Below are 20160 nucleotides of genomic sequence, written 5' to 3' on the forward strand. Positions count from 1 at the left end.
GTGAGGCTGGAGTTGGCAAGCTGGCTGGCCCCCCGAAAGGAGTGAACTATCGCCTGATGACGATGAAACTCCCTATATGCAACGGGAAGAAGTTTACCACCATTGTCAGTGCCTATGCGCCCACCATGACCAACCCGGATGAGATCAAGGACAAGTTCTACGAGGACCTGAACGCTGTCATCACCACTGTTCCCAACGCAGACAAGCTCATCATTCTTGGTGACTTTAACGCGAGAGTTGGTTGTGACAGCACCTCCTGGGAAGGTGTGTTGGGGAAGCATGGGGTTGGTAACTGTAACAGCAATGGCCAACTACTTCTCAAGACATGTGCCGAGCACGACCTTCTTATCACAAACACCATCTTCTGCCTCCCTACCCGTAACAGGACGTCATGGATGCACCCTCGCTCTGGGCATTGGCATCTCATCGACTTTGTCATCGTCAGGAAGAGGGACAGGCAGGACGTACAAGTCATGAGGGCCATGTGCGGCGCCGAGTGCTGACAGACCACCGCCTTATCGTATCCAAGCTCAACCTCCGCATCCAGCCCAAGAGATGGCCTCTGGGCATGAAAACACCCAAACGCCTGAATGTCAACAAGCTGGAACTAGGCAACATCAAGCAGAGCTTTGCTGACACCCTGGAGGAACACCTTGAGTCCACCGTGCTGGACAACCAGAATGTGGAGGCAGCATGGGGCGCACTGCATGAGACGGTGTATAACACTGCCATGGAGTGCCTGGGGCAACACTGCCATGGAGTGCCTGGGGCCTTCTGTCAGGAAGCACAAAGACTGGTTTGATGAGAACTGCACTGAAATCAAGCAGCTGCTAGAAGACAAATGCCAAGCCTACAGAGCCCACATTGAAGATCCCAAGTCACAGTCAAAGAAAGACATACTGAAGAGCGTACGCAGCACCATCCAGCTGAAGCTGCGGCAGATGAAGGATTCCTGGTTGAGCAACAAAGCTGATGAGATCCAGGGCTTTGCAGACAGGAACGACATGAAGAATTTCTATAACGGCCTGAAAAAGTCTACGGTCCCACCACCTCCGGATCTGCTCCACTCCTCAGTGCTGATGGTTCTACCCTGATCACTGACAAGGACGGGATTCTTGAGAGATGGGCTGAACACTTTGACAGCGTACTGAACCGCCCTTCCACCATCAATGATGAAGCCATCAACGGACTCCCCCAGGTGCCAGTCAGTGAGTCGTTGGATGCCATTCCAACTTTGGAGGAGACCCAGAAAGCTATCTGTCTGCTATCCAATGGCAAAGCGCCTGGCTCAGACTCCATTCCAGCTGAGGTCTACAAAGAAGGTGGTATGACGCTGACTGAGAAGCTTCATCAGCTGTTCCAGCTCATCTGGCAGCATGAGGCAGTTCCACAGGACTTCAAAGACGCTTCCATCATACACCTGTACAAGCGCAAAGGAAATCGTCAGGCCTGTGACAACCACTGCGGAATATCCCTACTGTCCATCGCAGGCAAGACTCTGGCCAGAGTGCTACTCAACTGTCTCATAGCACACCTGGAGCAAGGTCTCCTACCAGAGAGCCAGTGTGGCTTCCGGAAAGAACACGTGACTATCGACATGGTGTTTGCTGCCAGGCAGCTCCAGGAGAAGTGTCAGAAGTGCCGACCTTTACTCCACCTATGTCGATCTGACCAAGGCGTTCGATACTGTTAGCAGAGATGGCCTTTGGAGAACCATGGCGAAGTACGGATGTCCCAGAAAGTTCATCACCATCATACGGCAACTACACGATGGGATGCTGGCCCGAGTCCAAGACAACGGAGAGACTTCAGAACCATTCCCGGTCTGAGTGTCTCCAACGGAGTCAAGCAAGGGTGTGTTCTTGCCCCCACCCTGTTCAGTCTCATGTTTTCAGCCATGCTGACAGATGCCTTCAGAGACGCTGACGTCGGCATTGGCATAGGTACCGCACAGATGGCTCACTCTTCAACCTCAGGAGGCTTCAAGCAAAAACCAAGGTGAGGACAGACACCGTCAACGACTTCCTGTTTGCTGATGACTGCACTCTCAACGCTGCCTCCAAAGCTGACATGCAACACAGTGTCGACAAGTTCTCTGCTGCCTGTGACAACTTTGGCCTCACAATCAGCACAAAGAAGACTGAGGTGATGCACCAACCCAGCTCCAGGAAAGCCTTACGTTGAACCAAACATCTGCATCAACGGGCAACAACTGAACACGGTGGACAAGTTCACATACCTGGGCAGTACACTCTCTTGCACAGTTGTCATTGACGACGAGGTGAATGCCAGACTCGCCAAAGCCAGCGCTGCCTTCGGCAGACTCCATAAGAACGTTTGGAACAGGAGAGGCATCACCCTGGAGACGAAGCTCAAAGTATACAAGGCCAAAGTTCTCACCACACTGTTCTATGGATATGAATCATGGACAGTCTACAAACGCCACGCCAAAAAGCTGAACCACTTCCACACCACCAGCCTCAGAAAACTTCTCGGCATAAAGTGGCAAGAGAAGATCCCTGACTCGTGCAAACTTGCCCAGCATCTACACCATCTTGATGCAGGCCCAACTGCGCTGGGCAGGCCATGTAGTTCACATGCCAGACCACCGGCTCCCCAAGAAACTGCTGTACGGCGAACTCCAACATGGCAAGCGCTCCCATGAAGACCAAAAGAAGCGCTTCAAAGACACTGAAAGCTTCTCTGAAGGCCTTCAACATCAGCCACGACACAAGGGAGCTGAATGCAATGGACAGACCAAAGTGGCGTTCAGCTGTCTACAAAGGCGTCAAATCCTGTGAGGCCAACAGAATCGCTGCAGCAGAGCAACGCAGACAGGCCAGGAAAAAAAGTGCCAGCAAGTCCCCGACAGCCACCACCATCCCCTGTCCACACTGCGTCAGAACCTTCCGGGCGCGGATTGGCCTGACCAGTCATCTGCTCACCCACAGAGCCCAACCCACCCACCTCCAGGATGACTAGATGGTCTTCGTCGATCCCGACGGACGAACCACAATGATCAGCCACCAACATCACTACAGTCATACGGTGATCCAGTCACCAACATCACTACAGTCATACAGTGATCAGTCACCAATATCACTACAGTCACATGGTGATCCAGTCATCAACATCACTACAGTCACCTGGTGATCCAGTCACCAAAATCACTACAGTCACCTGGTGATCCAGTCACCAACATCAATACAGTCATACGGTAATCAGTCACCAACATCGCTAGTCATACAGTGATCAGTCACCAACATCACTACAGTCATATGGTGATTAGTCACCAACATCACCACACTCATACAGTGCCAGTCACCAACATCACTACCGTCATATGGTGATCAGTCACCAACATCACTACAGTCATACCGTGATCCAGTCACCAACATCACTACAATCATACAGTGATAAGTCACCAACATCACTACAATCACATGGTGATCAGTCACCAACATCACTACAGCCATATGGCGATCCAGTCACCAACATCATTACAATCATACGGTGATCAGTCACCAACATTACTACAGTCATAACAGTGATCAGTCACCAACATTACTACAGTCATTCGGTGATCAGTCACCAACATTACTACAGTCATAACAGTGATCAGTCACCAACATCACTACAGTCATGCGGTGATCCAGTCACCAACATCACCACAGTCATACGGTGATCAGTCACCAACATCACTAGTCACCTGGTGATCCAGTCACCAACATCACTACAGTCATATGGTGATCCAGTCACCAACATCACTACAGTCATATGGTGATCAGTCACCAACATCACTACAGCCATATGGTGATCAGTCACCAACATCACTACAGTTATACGGTGATCAGTCACCAACATCACTACAGTTATACGGTGATCCAGTCACCAACATCACTACAATCATACGGTGATCAGTCACCAACATCACTACAGTCATACGGTGATCAGTCACCAACATCACTACAGTCATATGATGATCCAGTCACCAACATCACTACAGTCATCTGCTGATCCCGTCACCAGCATCACTACAGTCATACGGGGATCCAGTCACCAACATCGCTACAGTCATACAGTGATCAGTAACCAACATCATTACAGTCCAGTACAACCTGTTCAGGGTCGGGTTGCCGACGACTAAACCGGCACTCCCACCACTCCCTTCTGGGACTGGTGAGGCGGGTGGCTAGACACCCTTATGGAGATCCATAAAAGGGCGTCGGCTCAGGAGAGCCACCGACAGCCATCTAGCTCCACCGTGCTGTGTGCATGCCACATGCAGTTGGCCCCTGGGATGTGTCTACCCATGTATGCGAAGTCTGGATCCGGCAGAATCTGCGGAAGAAACCTATCGGTTCAACGGAGAGGAAGGCGGTTACAGCAACGCACTGTGGAGTGCAGAGAGCAAGATGAGACACCGAAAGGATATCTTGGTCATCCACTGCATCCGTGCTCATCCTCCAGTCGTCTCGACTTAGTCTTGCCACTGGAAATTGGTGGACCCGGACGAGAGAGTGAGGTCGACGTTGCGCAACTCCTCTTCACTTTAAACAAACTCATCGCGCAAGTCATCAGTCATCCTAAATGACCTTTCATCCTTCATCATTTCATCACCCCCAAGTCCTGTGGCGACAGGCGAGCGACGAAACGACAGGTGTGGGTACACTGGCAGTCGCAGCCGCAGACCTGCACACAGGCGGCTCAGGCCATAGGGTCGTTCTTCGTCGACAGGAGCAGCGATGGAGCTCGGCAGCCGTCTGAGCAGCCCTCTTTAGGAATGCACTGCTCACCTCCCTGGCATGAGGAAGGGGCTAGAAAAGGTGCCCTAAAAATTGCCTGCTCCATATCACCCTGGCCAGCATACCGCGGCTGGCAGGGACCCTACATCAGCGGTCGAAACAAAGAGAAAGAAAAGAAAAAAACAAGGATCGTTCCTCTCACCATTGGTGCTTGGAACATAAGGACTCTCCTGGACAGAGATAACGCGGACAGACCCCAAAGGAGAACAGCACTAGTTGCATCCGAACTCGCCAGATACAATATCGACATCGCAGCCTTGAGTGAGACTCGGCTTGCAGGCGAAGGCGAGCTCTGTGAACGGGGATCTGGTTACACCTTCTTCTGGAGTGGACAAGGAAGCGAAGAGCGACGTGAGGCTGGTGTTGGTTTTGCAGTAAAAACAGCACTTGTCAGCAAGCTAGCTGGAATCCCAAAGGGAGTCAACGATAGGCTTATGACCATGAAACTCCCACTGGCATCTGGCCAGAAGCACCTCACCAATGTCAGTGCCTACGCCCCAACCATGACCAACCCGGATGAAGTGAAGGCGAAGTTCTACGAGGACCTTCACTCTGTCATTGCTGCCATCCCTAAAGCAGACAAGCTCATCATTCTTGGGGACTTCAATGCTAGAGTTGGCTCTGACTACATCTCCTGGGATGGAGTGATTGGAAAGCACGGTGTGGGCCACTGCAACCCAAATGGATTGCTTTTGCTTCAGACCTGTGCAGAGCACGAACTGCTGATAACCAACACAGTTTTCTGCCTCCCTACCCGTAACAGGACGTCATGGATGCACCCTCGCTCAAAGCATTGGCATCTCATCGATTATGTCATCGTCAGGAAAAGGGATAGGCAAGATGTACGTGTAACAAAGACCATGTGCGGCGCTGAGTGTTGGACAGACCATCGCCTTGTAGTCTCGAAGCTGAATATTCGAATCCAGCCCAAGAGACGCCCCCAAGGCCAGAAGGCTCCAAAACGGCTCAACATCGCTAAGCTGAAAAACATCACCATCAAACAGTCCTTTGTGGAGCTGCTGGAAGATCGTCTGGAATCCGCCTCTCTGGACAACCATAATGTGGAGTCTGACTGGAGGACCCTGCGTGAGCTGATCGATAGTACAGCTTCAGAGACCCTGGGACCCATGACCAGAAAGCACAAAGACTGGTTTGATGAAAACTGTGATGAAATCAAGCAGCTTCTGGATGAGAAACGCCGTCTGCATCAAGCCCACCTGAGCAACCCAAAGTCCACATCAAAAAAGGATGCGTACAATGCCATCTGCAGGACTGTTCAGCAAAAGTTACGCCAGATGCAGGATAAGTGGCTGAGTGACAAAGCTGATGAGATCCAGGGATATGCTGACAGGCACGATATGAAGAGGTTCTATGATGCCTTAAAAGAAGTCTACGGCCCCACATCCTCAGGATCATCCCCCCTCCTCAGTACAGATGGGAATACCTTGATCATTCTCGAATGATGGGCTGAGCACTTCAACAGTGTCTTATATCGCCCTTCCTCCATAAATGATGAAGCCATAGACCGTCTCCCACAAGTCCCCACCAACGAAGCACTGGACGATCCACCAACACTTCTTGAGACCCAGAAAGCAATCCATCTGCTATCCAGTGGCAAAGCACCTGGTTCAGACTCCATACCAGCAGAGGTCTACAAGGATGGAGGCACTGTGCTGACTGAGAAGCTTCATCAGCTGTACTCACTCATGTGGAAAGAAGAGACGATCCCCCAGGATTTCAAAGATGCATCTATCATTCACTTGTACAAGCGAAAGGGGAACCGGCAAGCCTGTGATAACCATCGGGGCATTTCCTTGCTCTCCATCGCAGGCAAGATACTTGCCAGGATCCTACTAAACCGCCTCACAGCACACCTTGACCAAGGTCATTTGCCTGAGAGCCAGTGTGGATTCCGGAAAGAGCGCGGAACCACCGACATGGTGTTTGCTGCAAGGCAGCTGCAAGAGAAATGTCAGGAGCAAAATGCTGATCTGTTCTCCACCTATGTCGACCTCACTAAGGCCTTCGACACCGTGAGTAGAGAGGGACTGTGGAAGATCATGGCCAAGTACGGATGCCCTCGGAAATTTATTTCCTTGGTCAGCCAATTCCATGAAGGCATGCAGGCTCGAGTCCAGGACAATGGCGAAACATCTGCTCCTTTTGCTGTCACAAATGGTGTCAAGCAAGGCTGCGTCCTGGCTCCAACGCTGTTCAGCCTCATGTTCTCTGCAATGCTTACTGATGCCTTCAGAGATGGCGATGTTGGAATCGGCCTAAAGTACCGAACAGATGGCAAGCTGTTTAACCTCAGAAGGCTTCAAGCAAAAACGAAGGTCATGACAGACATCATCAGAGACTTTTTGTTTGCTGATGACTGTGCCCTCAACGCTGGATCTGAAGCTGACATGCAACTCAGCGTCGACAAGTTTGCCACTGCCAGCAGGAACTTCGGCCTTACCATCAGCACGAGGAAAACTGAAGTTCTCCATCAGCCAGCCCCAGGGAAACCCTACGTTGAGCCCAACATCACAGTCAACGGTCAGAGACTCAGTGCAGTGGAGCGGTTCACATACCTTGGCAGCACACTGTCACGAAATGCAACCATCGACGATGAAGTGAATGTCAGGATTGCAAGAGCAAGTGCAACTTTTGGTAGACTCAATGCAAATGTCTGGAACAGAAGAGGCATTAGTCTTGAGACCAAGCTAAAGGTCTACAGAGCAGTAGTTCTCCCCACACTACCGTACGGCTGCGAAACTTGGACAGTGTACCAACGACATGCCAAGAAGCTGAACCACTTCCACACAACATGCCTCAGGAAGCTACTGAACATCAAGTGGCAAGACAGGACCCCAGACACAGAGGTGCTCGCAAAAGCCACCCTTCCCAGCATCTTCACCATCCTGATGCAGTCCCAGCTTCGCTAGGCTGGACATGTGGCGCGCATGCCAGACCATCAGCTGCCCAAAAGGCTCTTCTATGGCGAGCTGCAACAAGGGAAGAGATCACACAGAGGTCAGAAGAAGCGCTTCAGAGATACTCTGAAAGTCTCTCTGAAAGCGTTTGATATCAACCCTGACTCCTGGGAGGAACCTGCAGTGGACCGTAACAAATGGCGTGCTGCTGTGCACAAAGGTGCCAAGTTGTGCGAGGCCAACAGGACTGCTGCAGCTGTTCAGAAGTGGCAGGCCAGAAAGTCACGGGCAAACAAGCTCCCTGACAATGATATGCCTGTCTTTGTCTGCCCCAACTGTCAGCGAACATTTCGTGCCCAGATTGGACTATTCAGCCATCTGCGCACTCACAGATAGATTCATGAGCATCCTTCCCCCCACCCCACCACCACCCTCCCCCCATCCCCCATCTGGATGACAACGATGGTCATCATCGATCTCGATGGACACACCACCACCAGTCATACGGTGATCCAGTCACCAATATCACTACAGTCATATGGTTATCAAGTCACCAACATCACTACAGTCACTTGGTGATCCAGTCACCATCATCACTACAGTCATACGGTGATCCATAGATTAGAGAATTAACAAAATTCCAAGACTAAGATTACCTCCATCCCACAGGGTTTTTTTCTTTCTTTTTTCTTTTTATAAATGCAGGAAAATTAACATTAATCTGTCATTTCATCATTTTGTCAATCAGTGATCAGTAACTTCACTCTGAAAGTCAATCAGACATCAGTCACGTACCACCAACAGCCAATCAGACATCGTCAGTCACTTCACACCAACAGTCAATCAGACATCGTCAGTCACTTTACACCAACAGTCAATCAGACATCGTCAGTCACTTTACACCAACAGTCAATCAGACATCGTCAGTCACGTACCACCAACAGTCAATCAGACATCGTCAGTCACTTTACACCAACAGTCAATCAGACATCGTCAGTCACGTACCACCAACAGCCAATCAGACATCGTCAGTCACTTTACACCAACAGTCAATCAGACATCGTCAGTCACTTTACACCAACAGTCAATCAGACATCGTCAGTCACTTTACACCAACAGTCAATCAGACATCGTCAGTCACTTTACACCAACAGTCAATCAGACATCGTCAGTCACTTCACACCAACAGTCAATCAGACATCGTCAGTCACTTTACACCAACAGTCAATCAGACATCGTCAGTCACTTTACACCAACAGTCAATCAGACATCGTCAGTCACTTTACACCAACAGTCAATCAGACATCGTCAGTCACTTTACACCAACAGTCAATCAGACATCGTCAGTCACTTCACACCAACAGTCAATCAGACATCGTCAGTCACTTCACACCAACAGTCAATCAGACATCGTCAGTCACGTACCACCAACAGTCAATCAGACATCGTCAGTCACTTCACACCAACAATCAATCAGACATCAGTCACTTCACACCAACAGTCAATCAGATATCATCAGTCACTTTACACCAACAGTCAATCAACCAACACCCACACCCCACCCCATCAACTCACCCTTCACCACACCCACACCCCTAACAGCACTCCCACCCCTCCCCTCCCACCCATAATAACACCTCCACCCCTCACCACTCTACTACCCCTCCCCTCCCCCCACCCATAACAACACCCCCACCCCTCACCACTCTCCCACCCCTCCCCTCCCCCCACCCATAACAACACCCCCACCCCTCACCACTCTCCCACCCCTCCCCTGCCCCCACCCATAACAACACCCCCACCCCTCACCACTCTCCCACCCCTCCCCTCCCCCCACCCATAACAACACCCCTACCCCTTACCACTACCCACCCCTCCCTTTGCTCCACCCATAATAACATCCCCACCCCTCACCACTAACCCACCCCACCATTCACCACACCCCAACCCCTGATCACTCCACCACCACCTCCCTCACCCCACCCTTCACCACGCCCCCACCGATAACACCCCCCCTACCCCTCACCTCTCCATCCAGTGTCAGCACAAGACGCAGCACTCCATGAGCAGCAGGATGCTGGGGGCCAAAGTTCAGCGTGATGTTCTGCACTATTTTCTCCCTAACTACAGCATGTTCTGAAAGCACCACCACATTTCTACATCATTCCTACATAATGTGATAACTGTGTGTGTGTATCTATATATATATATATATATGTGTGTGTGTGTGTGTGTGTGTGTGTGTGTGTGTGTGTGTATTGTTCCTTTTTTTAATTTAAAATTGTAACTGTACTGCTGTAGAAAAAGCAAATTTTGAAGCTTACCATGTAAATGCATCCACATATGCATAAACACACACACACACACACACACAGCTTTTATTCAATTATAATTCAACTATAGTAATGACAACAAACCATTGAAAGGGGGGAGCTTCCAGTTGGATATGCTTTCATCGGGATACATGACGGGTAGGTTGAACTTGTCATAGTACTCCTTGTCAGGCATCCAGACTTTGCCCGCTCCCCTGTAAAATGCACATATGCATGAGTGCATTCACACCAGTTGCACACATGGACATAGATACATACATATATATCCACACACAAACACATTCATAATTGCACACATGCATGCACATGTTTTCTATAGATCTACCTTCACAGAGGCCAAGGATGTGCCAGGTGTACCTCTCCATCTCACAGGTCAGTTCTCCTTCCATGGATATTGTGTGGTTTCCCACTAGTACCATATTTTTCACATTTGCCCTGGTCGGGATCGATAGATGACACAGTCATAGCTAATCCGGGCTGAGACCAATCTGGTATGGACTCTGTATTCTTTTCTTTCATGATGCAGCATGTCTTGGGGGAACGTTCGGCAAGTCAAATGTAGCAGAGCCGCAGAGCCCATCCCTCTCAGATCAAATTTTCTTGTTGGGTTTACTCCCCACATACGGCAAGTAGTACTAACAATGGAGAAATACAGACAGAATAAGGGCATGTCTTGTACTGTTGTGGAGAAAAGAACAAACGTTTAAGCGTTGGACTTTCAATCTGAGGGTCCTGGGTTCGAATCACAGTAACGGCGCCTGGTGGGTAAAGGGTGGAGATTTTTCCAATCTCCCAGGTCAACATATGTGCAGGCCTGCTAGTGCCTGAACCCCCTTCATGTGTATACGCATGCAGAAGATCAAATACGCACGTTAAAGATCCTGTAACCTATGTCAGCGTTCGGTGGGTTATGGAGACATGGAAATACCCAGCATACATGAACCACGACAAAGTCATCTACAAGTCGATGTTGGTCGTATAACAGAAAGAAGAGAAGAGAAACATGTATAGAGTGAGGTTTTTGGTCAACAATAAGTAGATTTTCAAGTAAGTGATGACAGAAACAGCAACAGAGGTCTTAAAAGTTAAAGCCGATGGAAACCAAAATCATGGATCACAAGTTGTACCCTAGAGATGTGTGACAAAAGGAAATTAAAATCACAAATGAAAACTGAGAAGGGAAAGGGAAAATACAGTGATATAGACAAGATCTGTCAAGGAATGATGAATGCAAAGGAAAACTGGACTGAACAGCAGTGTGAAGACATTCACAAAAACCTTGATAGCAATGACACAAAAGGCCTTAGGATTATAAGACATGAACCCCTTTTTCACTCACTTGTGTAAACAAAGTGAGTCTATGTTTTAACCCGGTGTTCGGGTGTATGTGTGTGTGTGTGTGTGTGTGTGTCTGTGTGTCCATGGTAAACCTGAACAGTCATTTTCTCTGGAAATGCTTTGTCTGTCAATACCAACTTTGGCTTAAAATTCGTAGGAAAAAAAATATTCACAGTCATAACAATAAGAGTTTGTAAGTCTCCTGAATTAAGCCATGTTTCCCATATCATTAATGGTTTATTTCACTGAGGACGTTTCCGGGATTCCGAAAACACCATAAAACCGCATCCCAGTTGCAGTAGCATTGGCGATGCTTAGTGAGTGATGGCGTGACCTCGATTTTCTTGCTCGCAATCAAATGGAAAAAATACAAATTCTGAACAGAACACATACAGTGGCACAGATGACATCATTGACGTGTTTACTGCATATGAATCTTTTAAAGTGGATACTCAATTAATTAACTAGAATGAACATAAGAGAAACTTAATCGACTGTGTTAACCTATACATGAGTCTATCTAGATCCAGAGAAAAATGGTTAAATGTTGCAGTGTGGCGATAGCCACATGTCCTTTACCTCAGATTTTAAAGAATTCTTAATTGCCCTTAAAGAATTTTTAAATGCCCGAGATACACCAAAATGATATGATTTAAACAGCATTATCACTTGGAATACCGCAATCGATTTATCGCCCTTAAAAAAAGCATGCTTAAATGTTAATTTTTTAACATCATTTATGGATCTGCAATTGTGCAGTAAGGCAATTTCTTCCCACCCGAACATGCCGGGTTCAAATCTGCGCTCAGGCCTTTTTTTTCTTTTTTTTTTAACCCAAAGCTTTTTAATAACAAATACAGAACACATTTTAATGATTTTTTTTTTCAAAGTGTATCACAAGTGAGTCTTGAAGGCCTTGCCTCTCTTGTTAAAATTGTTCTCTCTCTTAGTCTTTATCCCTTTTAGTACGGATTGGATGGTAGTGACAGACTTGTACAAATCCCATAGAGGTCTGGCCTGCCCTGTATTTTGAACACAATCCATCGTGGTATTTTTGTGGGTGGCAAAATTGACCAGTCACCGTGTGTGTGCTGTGTGTGTGTGTGTGCTGTGTCGAAAGCTCGCGCAGCAAATCTGTCAGTGGCTCAGTGAACTGTGCCACACTGAAATCCACGCGCGGTGTGGCGTCTGAGCGTGATGTAGATGTGTGTCGCCAACACGGAAATGGAAAATGTGTAAACCGAACACATGTTGATGTTGTGAATGAAAAGATGGGTGAAAGGAATGTTTACATTCTACCCCAGTGTTCGTTTGCTGTAAACGATGTTCAAAATAATGGTGTGCTTACTGAGACTGATGTTTCATTATATGGCATGAATATTATGTGTGCTGAACACAGTGTTGTTGGTAACTGTTTGCTACACAGTGATATTTTTGAGATGATGAAGGCTGATAACGGTGATGTTTGTATGTCCAGAAATAAAACTGTTTTTGATGACGAATATGTAAATAGTGATAGATCTGACATGGACATTAACAAGGAATATGAGAAAGTTATAAATTCTGAATGTGAAGATGTAAATGATCGTGATGGTGTCTGTGAGAACTTGAATAGATTAAATAGTGAGGGTGATTGTGTGACTGAGAATGATTATGACGGTGCGGGTGATGGTTGTGACTGTATCAGTGTATGATGATGATGGATGGAATACATGATAATAAAGATAAGTACATTGATTTACAACTGGATAGTAAATAGGGTTGTTCAAAGTTAGATAAGAATGTTGTTCGTGAGAATGAATGCGTTGAAGAACATGATCATAAATGGATGAGCGATTCAGGAGAAGATAATGTGGGAAGTTTAGTTACATTTGTAAATACAATTTCATTTCTCCAATGGAATATTTGTGGATTACAACCTAAGTTGGGTGACTCAAGTTTTGTTCAGTATGTTTCATTGTTTGATTTTGTATGTCTTGTAGAAACATTTGTTGAAAAATTTGAATCTTCTATTTTTAAAAACCATAAGTCGTATGTAAAACCAGCAGTCAAAATAACACAACAGGGGAGGTGCTCAGGTGGATTAATTTATCTTGTATGGAAAACCTTACTTCCTTATGTGCAGTATATTGATTGTGACAGCAAATATTGTATGACATTTGTGTTGGATAAAAGTTTCTTTGGCTTCTGTAAAAATGTTTTACTTGTGTGTGCATATGTTCCTCCAGAAAATGCACCGTATTATAATATTTGTGATTTTGATAATGGAATTGATATGTTGGAAGAGTGCGTATTGGAAAAACTGTTATGTTCAGATGATTTTTATTTGTTATTATGTGGTGATTTGAATGCAAGAACTTCTGATGTATCCCCTGAAATTTTACATGAAGGTGAATTATATGTTTGTCATAAAAATGCCAGTAGCATAATAAACAGACATTCTGAAGACAAGGTATTAAATTCATATGGAAAAAAATTACTTAACATGTGCACTGTATTTGGAATGACCATTCTCAACGGCGTATGTAATGTGACCTAGAAGGTCGTTTCACATACGTTTCTGATTTAGGCACAAGTGTGAATGATTATTTTTTAGCATCTGTAAATCTTTTTGATTCGTCATCTCAGAATGTAAAATTACAGGTATTAGAAAGAATTGAATCTGACCACTTACCCATTGTATTATATATTGAGAAACACTCCACAAGGCAATGTGATATGAATTCTGATTATGATATGATTCAGTCCATTATTAAATATTGCTGGAATGATATATATGCAGAATATTTTTCTTTTTCTATGGAGTCACAGGAAATACAAGAAAAGTTACAGTCAGCAGAAGATCTTATTCACATTGATATAAATAGAGCATTAGACAAGTTTAATCAGACTGTTGAAGAACAAGCAGAGCATATGAAAAAACATATATTCATAAACAAAAAAGCAGCAGACAGAAATTGGTTTGATCATGAATGCAAAATGGAGAAACGCCGGGTACGCAGACTGTTGAGGATATGTAGAAGAACATTAGATAAAGAAGATCGCATTTTGTTTTGTATTGCTAGACGTGTGTATAAAAATTTAAACAAGAGAAAAAAGAATATAATAACTCATTAGTAAACGAACTTATAGATTCTGTTAAAAGTCAAAAGGAATTTTTGGACACAGTACAAAAGATCTCAAAAAAGAAAGTACAACCTTTAAATGATATTTCTATTCAAGAGTGGTTCGAACATTTCAAAAAAGTGCTAGAAAATGAAGATGGTGATGAGGGGGAAGTAACTGAAAACATGAATATAGAAAATGTAGGGGATAATTATACACTAGATAGACCTATATCTCACAAAGAAGTCTTATTAGCAATTAGAAAATTAAAAAATGGTAAATCTGCTGGCCCTGATGGACTGATTGGTGAATTTTTCAAACATTCTGGTGAGACGACTGTTAGTTTCCTGGTGAAGCTGTTTAATTATTTGTTTGTAAATGGAATCTACCCAAGCAATTGGACAGAAAGGAGGAGTTGTATATATACAGAATCTATAATTATGCCATTGTTTAAGAAAGGTGATATTAACAATGTAAACAACTTTAGAGGCATTTCTTTAAGTGATATTAGTAGTAAGTTATACAGTTCCATTATTAACAATAGACTACAAGAATGGATAACCCAGAAAAACATAATTGGAGAATATCAAGCTGGTTTTAAAAAAGGCTATTCAACTATTGACCATATATTTACTTTAATGGCCGCAATACAAAAACAGTTTGCAAATAATAGAAAATTGTATGTGCTTTTGTTGACTTTGAAAAGGCTTTCAATTCTATTTCCAGAAAACTTTTATGGCCTGTTTTGCTGAAAAATGAAATCAGTGGTAAGCTGCATCTTTGTGTGAAAAATATGTATAATGAAGTGAAAGCGAGAGTGAGATCGGGGGCAAAATAATCAGATTGTGTGAATTGTATTTGCAAGGGGATGTCTGTAGCCCTGTCTTGTTTTCACTTTTTATTAATGAACTAGCGTTAGAAATTATGCAAAATGGTCAACATGGTGTTGCTTTTGATTTGATTGAACTGTTTGTTCTACTTTTTGCTGATGACATGATTCTGCTGTCTATAACAACAGTTGGTTTACAGCAACAACAGTTTATACACTGCTGCAACTAATTTACAGCTAAAAGTAAATATGGATAAAACAAATATTGTTGTTTTTCGTAAGGGAGGGTATCTGGTAAGAAATGAAAGATGGTCATATGGAAGCGAAAGAATAACTGTCGTAAATGCATATAAATACCTTGGGATTTATTTTTCAACAAGACTCAGTTTCAACTTTGCATGTCAAGACATTGCTAATAAAGCACAAAAAAAAGCAGTTGTTTTGATTCTTCATATTTTGTATAGACTGTAGTTCTTTTAGTGTATTTGTTAGATTATTTGATTCGCAAGTTCAGCCAATATTACAGTATGGAGCAGAAATCTGGGGACTGGAAAATAGAATAGTAACAGAAAAAGTGCCTTTGTTTGCATTGAAACGTTTTCTTAATGTAGACAATCGAACTCCAAATGATCTTGTTTATGGTGAACTGGGTAGATACCCTATTTATCTAAATTCTTATATCAAATGTATTAAATATTGGCTAAAGTTGACTAGAATGAATGAAAACAGATATCCATTTAAAGCATATAAAATGTTATATAGTTTAGATAATAATGGTAAGAAGACTTGGGCAACGAGTGTTCGTCAGTGTTTAAATACATATGGTTTTGCATTTGTATGGGATAATCAAGGGGTGGAAGATATTGCAGGTTTCTTAAAGTGTTTCAGACAACATATTATTGATTGCAGGTGGCAAGATTGGCATGATCATATACAAACTAGTGATAGATTCGCACAGTTTAGACTTTTTAAAACATCACATGTGATTGAGCCATACATTGAGTTAGGACTGAACAGATATATAAAATGTACACTGACAAAATTTAGATTTGGTATTTCTAGTATTGCTTCTCATAGTTTCAGGTATAGCATTCTAAATGAACCCATGTATACATGCCGTTTATGCAGTTTGGGTAAAGAAGATGAATTGCGTTTTTTGTTGTTGCCCTGCTTTGTGTGACCTTAGACAAAAACTTATTCAACCGAAATGTTTTAGAGATCCGTCTAATTTTAGGTTCAATTTACTCATGTCTTCAAGACAGGAATGTACTCTGTATAACTTTGCCATATATATATATATGAAGGATTGAAGAGACTACGTACAGTTATCTCTTGAATGTTGTTGAATATTTGTGTTGACTATTTTGGGTGATACGGTTGATATTGTGCTAACAATTTTTGGTTGATCTGAATTGTCTACTTACTATGTCATGTCATTTTCTAATTATTATTTATCAATGAATCCCCCCTTCAGTAAGGGGCTCTGGCCTTATCTGAATAAAACATTCGTTCGTTTGTTCATTCGTTCATTCTTTATCCCTATTCTACATTCAACAAGCACTGTGCAATCCCCTTAAACGTCACTAAAAGTCAGTGATGATCAATGGACATTATACGAAGAAGAAGAGTTCTTTTCTGCAGTGCCCCAATATAGACTGACAGAAGTCGGGTGGTATTGGTAGTTCTGGTACACTTTTATAATATGTCACTTACTAGTTAGTCTGTCAATGATTATAAAACATGGAGTTCATGGAATATACTGGTAATGAATCAAACTTTTTTTCTTTTTCTTTTAATTTAAGCCAACACTCAATGGAAAAATTCAAATGAACAGAAAGACAGTTAACTCAGTACACACATCTTTAGATTAAGTTCAAAATCAAGTGTCCTTGAAAACAAAAAAAGTATGTTCAACAGAAAAAAAGGACTTCTTACATTCAAATGTTATAATTAATCAATCAGTAGATAATATAAATGAAACAAATGATTTTTTGTAAGCCTAATGTAAATTGCTAATACTGTAATAGTGCCAACTAACTTTTGTTTTCATAACCAAGCCTGTGCTGAAGGAACTGTCAGGAGAGTTAGCCCCAGTCCTCACTATCATCTATGCAACCTCACTACGTCAGAGCACAGTGCCGAGGGACTGGAGAGAAGCCATAGTGACACCCGTCTTTAAAAAAGGAGAACACTACGAGCCCAGTAACTATAGGCCTGTTTCGCTGACCAGCGTCCCGTGCAAAGTGATGGAGCACATTGTGGTGAGCCACCTAATGAAGCACCTAGAGACAAACCAGATCCTGAGCCCTCGCCAAAACGGATTCCGCAAGCATCGCTCCTGCGAAACACAGCTCCTCGAGTTCAGTGAGCAGATGACGGAGACCATAGAAAGAGGCCTTCAAAGTGACGTGGTCGTAATGGACTTTGAGAAGGCATTCGACAAAGTGAATCACAGCCTCCTCTGTCATAAACTGAAGCACTATGGTGTCAGGGGCCAGCTGAATACATGGCTTAGAAGTCTGCTCCAAGATCGTCGACAGGCTGTGGTGGTGGACGGTGCATCGTCGGACTACATCCCGGTGAAGTCCGGAGTACCGCAGGGCTCAGTCGTCGGGCCATCCCTGTTCCTCACGTACATAAACGACCTTCCTGAAAAGGTGGAATCGGACAGTTGCCTTTTTGCAGATGACACTCTTCTCCACAGAAACATCACATCATCCGAGGTTCAGGGCATCCTACAGGAGGACTTGCACCGACTGGAAGACTGGGAGAGCCAGTGGGACATGTCGTTCCACCCGAAGAAGTGCAACGTTCTCAACATGACACGATGTAGAACAGTAAGGGAGAGCTCCTACACCCTGCACGGCCACACACTGGAAACAGTCAGCTCCACGAAGTACCTCGGTGTGACAGTACAGAGCAACAGCAGCTGGAATGCACACATCGATGCCGTAGCTGCAAAGGCCAACCGCACACTGGGTTTCCTTCGTAGGAACCTGAAGATCGGCTCCACCACCATCAAAGAAAGAGCCAGCAAGTCCCTCGTCAGGCCCATCCTCGAGTTCGCCTCCACTGTATGGGACCCCCACCATAATGACGACATCAGCAAGCTCGAAGCAGTACAACACAGAGCGGTGAGATTTGTCCAAAACCGACACAGAAACACCTCAAGTGTCGGAAATATGCTGGAACAACTAAAGTGGCCCAAACTACAACAGCGAAGGAAATCAGCAAGACTCGCCATGCTCTACAAAATCGGTCACAACCTGGCCAAAGTCGAAACAAACAACCTCATACCAAAGAACAGAAGAGGGAGAGGCCACAACCAAGCATACAGAATACTATCATGCTGCACTGACTACTGGAAATTCTCATTCCTGCCACGTACCATCAGAAAGTGGAACTCACTACCAGAAGCTACTGTCACCGCCCCTTCCCTTGAGGCTTTTGCCTCAAGGATGTGAATGTCTTAATAAAAGCCCTGCCCCGCCATCATCCAAAGTAAGTCAAGTGAGGGACTAGGGCTCTGCCGGTCGGGGCTTGACCCCAGGGGCCGCTTCGGTAGCCGGAAAGGCCTGGTCCTGATGCCTGAAACAGTTGATGGCTTCCTCCCCCCCAACCCCCCAACCACCCCTGGGCCCATCATTTTTCTACCCCCTCCATCCCATCACCTAGGAAGGTGGGTCATGCTGCTGCACTCCTCCCCACTATGGTGTCAGAATGGTCAACGTGATGACCGTGAACTCCTAACAGGAAGAAGAAGAAGAAGAAGCCCTGGGATAGTCCGCAATTTTTTTAATTTTTTATTTTTAAATCATTAAAAAAAAAGTTAAATGTTAATAATTTACTTTTCTGTGACAGAAAAGAAGACTGGCACCATATCAATGCAGAAACTAAATAAGATATTTCATTTTTTATGAAAAATCTATAAAGTCCTGCTTGATTGTCTCTAAGTGTTACCTAAGCCTGATGACAAAATTACAATGTCCTTGTTGAAGTTGTTCAGCATGTTCCGTAACACCGAATTAAACCATGCGCGATTAACATTGCTGAATCAAACAAGTGCATTATTTCAAAGGTACATCAATCATATTAAAAATCATTTTTGCCAAACCTGGCAAACAAAAGTGGGGAACAGCTTTTCCACACAGCTCTCTGCAGAATCGCCGGAGCGACCTTCCTCAGAGCCGACGCCATGTTTGACTTCGTTACTGGAAGAATGCGCTCCCTTGAGTGTGCAGTGGCCGTTGCCAGCGCGGTGGGATCACGGACTTTCAACACTGAAAACGTCTGTGGGTGGGATGATTACTGAATTCACTGCGCACGACTTCTTCTTCTTCTGTTGATCATCCCCAATTAAACTTTGAATAAGTCATCAGTAAAAGAATCAATGGCTCAATTTTTGCTGATATGAACTGTGAAAATAGATTGCATGCACTTCAGTTACCAAGTTCAGAAGACTGCGTGGTGATTTGGATGTATAAAATGATTATATGATTGCAGAACTATATTCATTGTTTACATTGAATGAGAACACTTCTACAAGAGGCCATTCCTACAAACTGTTAAAAGTTTCAGCAAAAACTTCCAGACAGATTTGCACATTTTTTCCCTTACAGTAGAATAATTTGCCACAAGATGTTGTTTCCGCTGGAACGGTGAATGCTTTAAAAACTATCTTGACATTCATTTACAGAATTTTAAGTGCAAAGTCAGTCTAGATATTTCTTGACTTTTCAAGCATTGCGCACTCAACGACATTATCGTTACGACTCTCTTTTTCTTCCCCACTTCAACTGAGCGAGCAAAAGGCCTTGTCAGGCCTGCGCGCC

At 44.6% G+C, this 20160-nt stretch overlaps 1 protein-coding gene across 1 annotated transcript in view; it reads right to left on the reverse strand.

Annotated features, from left to right (window-relative positions):
• LOC143277295 (NADH-ubiquinone oxidoreductase 49 kDa subunit-like) overlaps positions 1 to 19575 on the reverse strand; it is a 60338-nt gene extending 40763 nt beyond the window's left edge. The window contains exons 1-3 of the mRNA XM_076582063.1: positions 19443 to 19575; positions 10141 to 10250; positions 9750 to 9859 (exon numbers count right to left, since the gene is read on the reverse strand). Coding sequence (XP_076438178.1) covers positions 9750 to 9859; positions 10141 to 10250; positions 19443 to 19525 — 303 coding nt within the window. The 5' untranslated portion in view covers positions 19526 to 19575. The remainder of the gene's footprint in view (positions 1 to 9749; positions 9860 to 10140; positions 10251 to 19442) is intronic.
• Between the last annotated feature and the right edge of the window lie 585 nt (positions 19576 to 20160).

Source organism: Babylonia areolata, chromosome 34 (genome assembly GCF_041734735.1).
Source record: "Babylonia areolata isolate BAREFJ2019XMU chromosome 34, ASM4173473v1, whole genome shotgun sequence".
NCBI classification, from domain to species: Eukaryota; Metazoa; Mollusca; class Gastropoda; order Neogastropoda; family Buccinidae; genus Babylonia; species Babylonia areolata.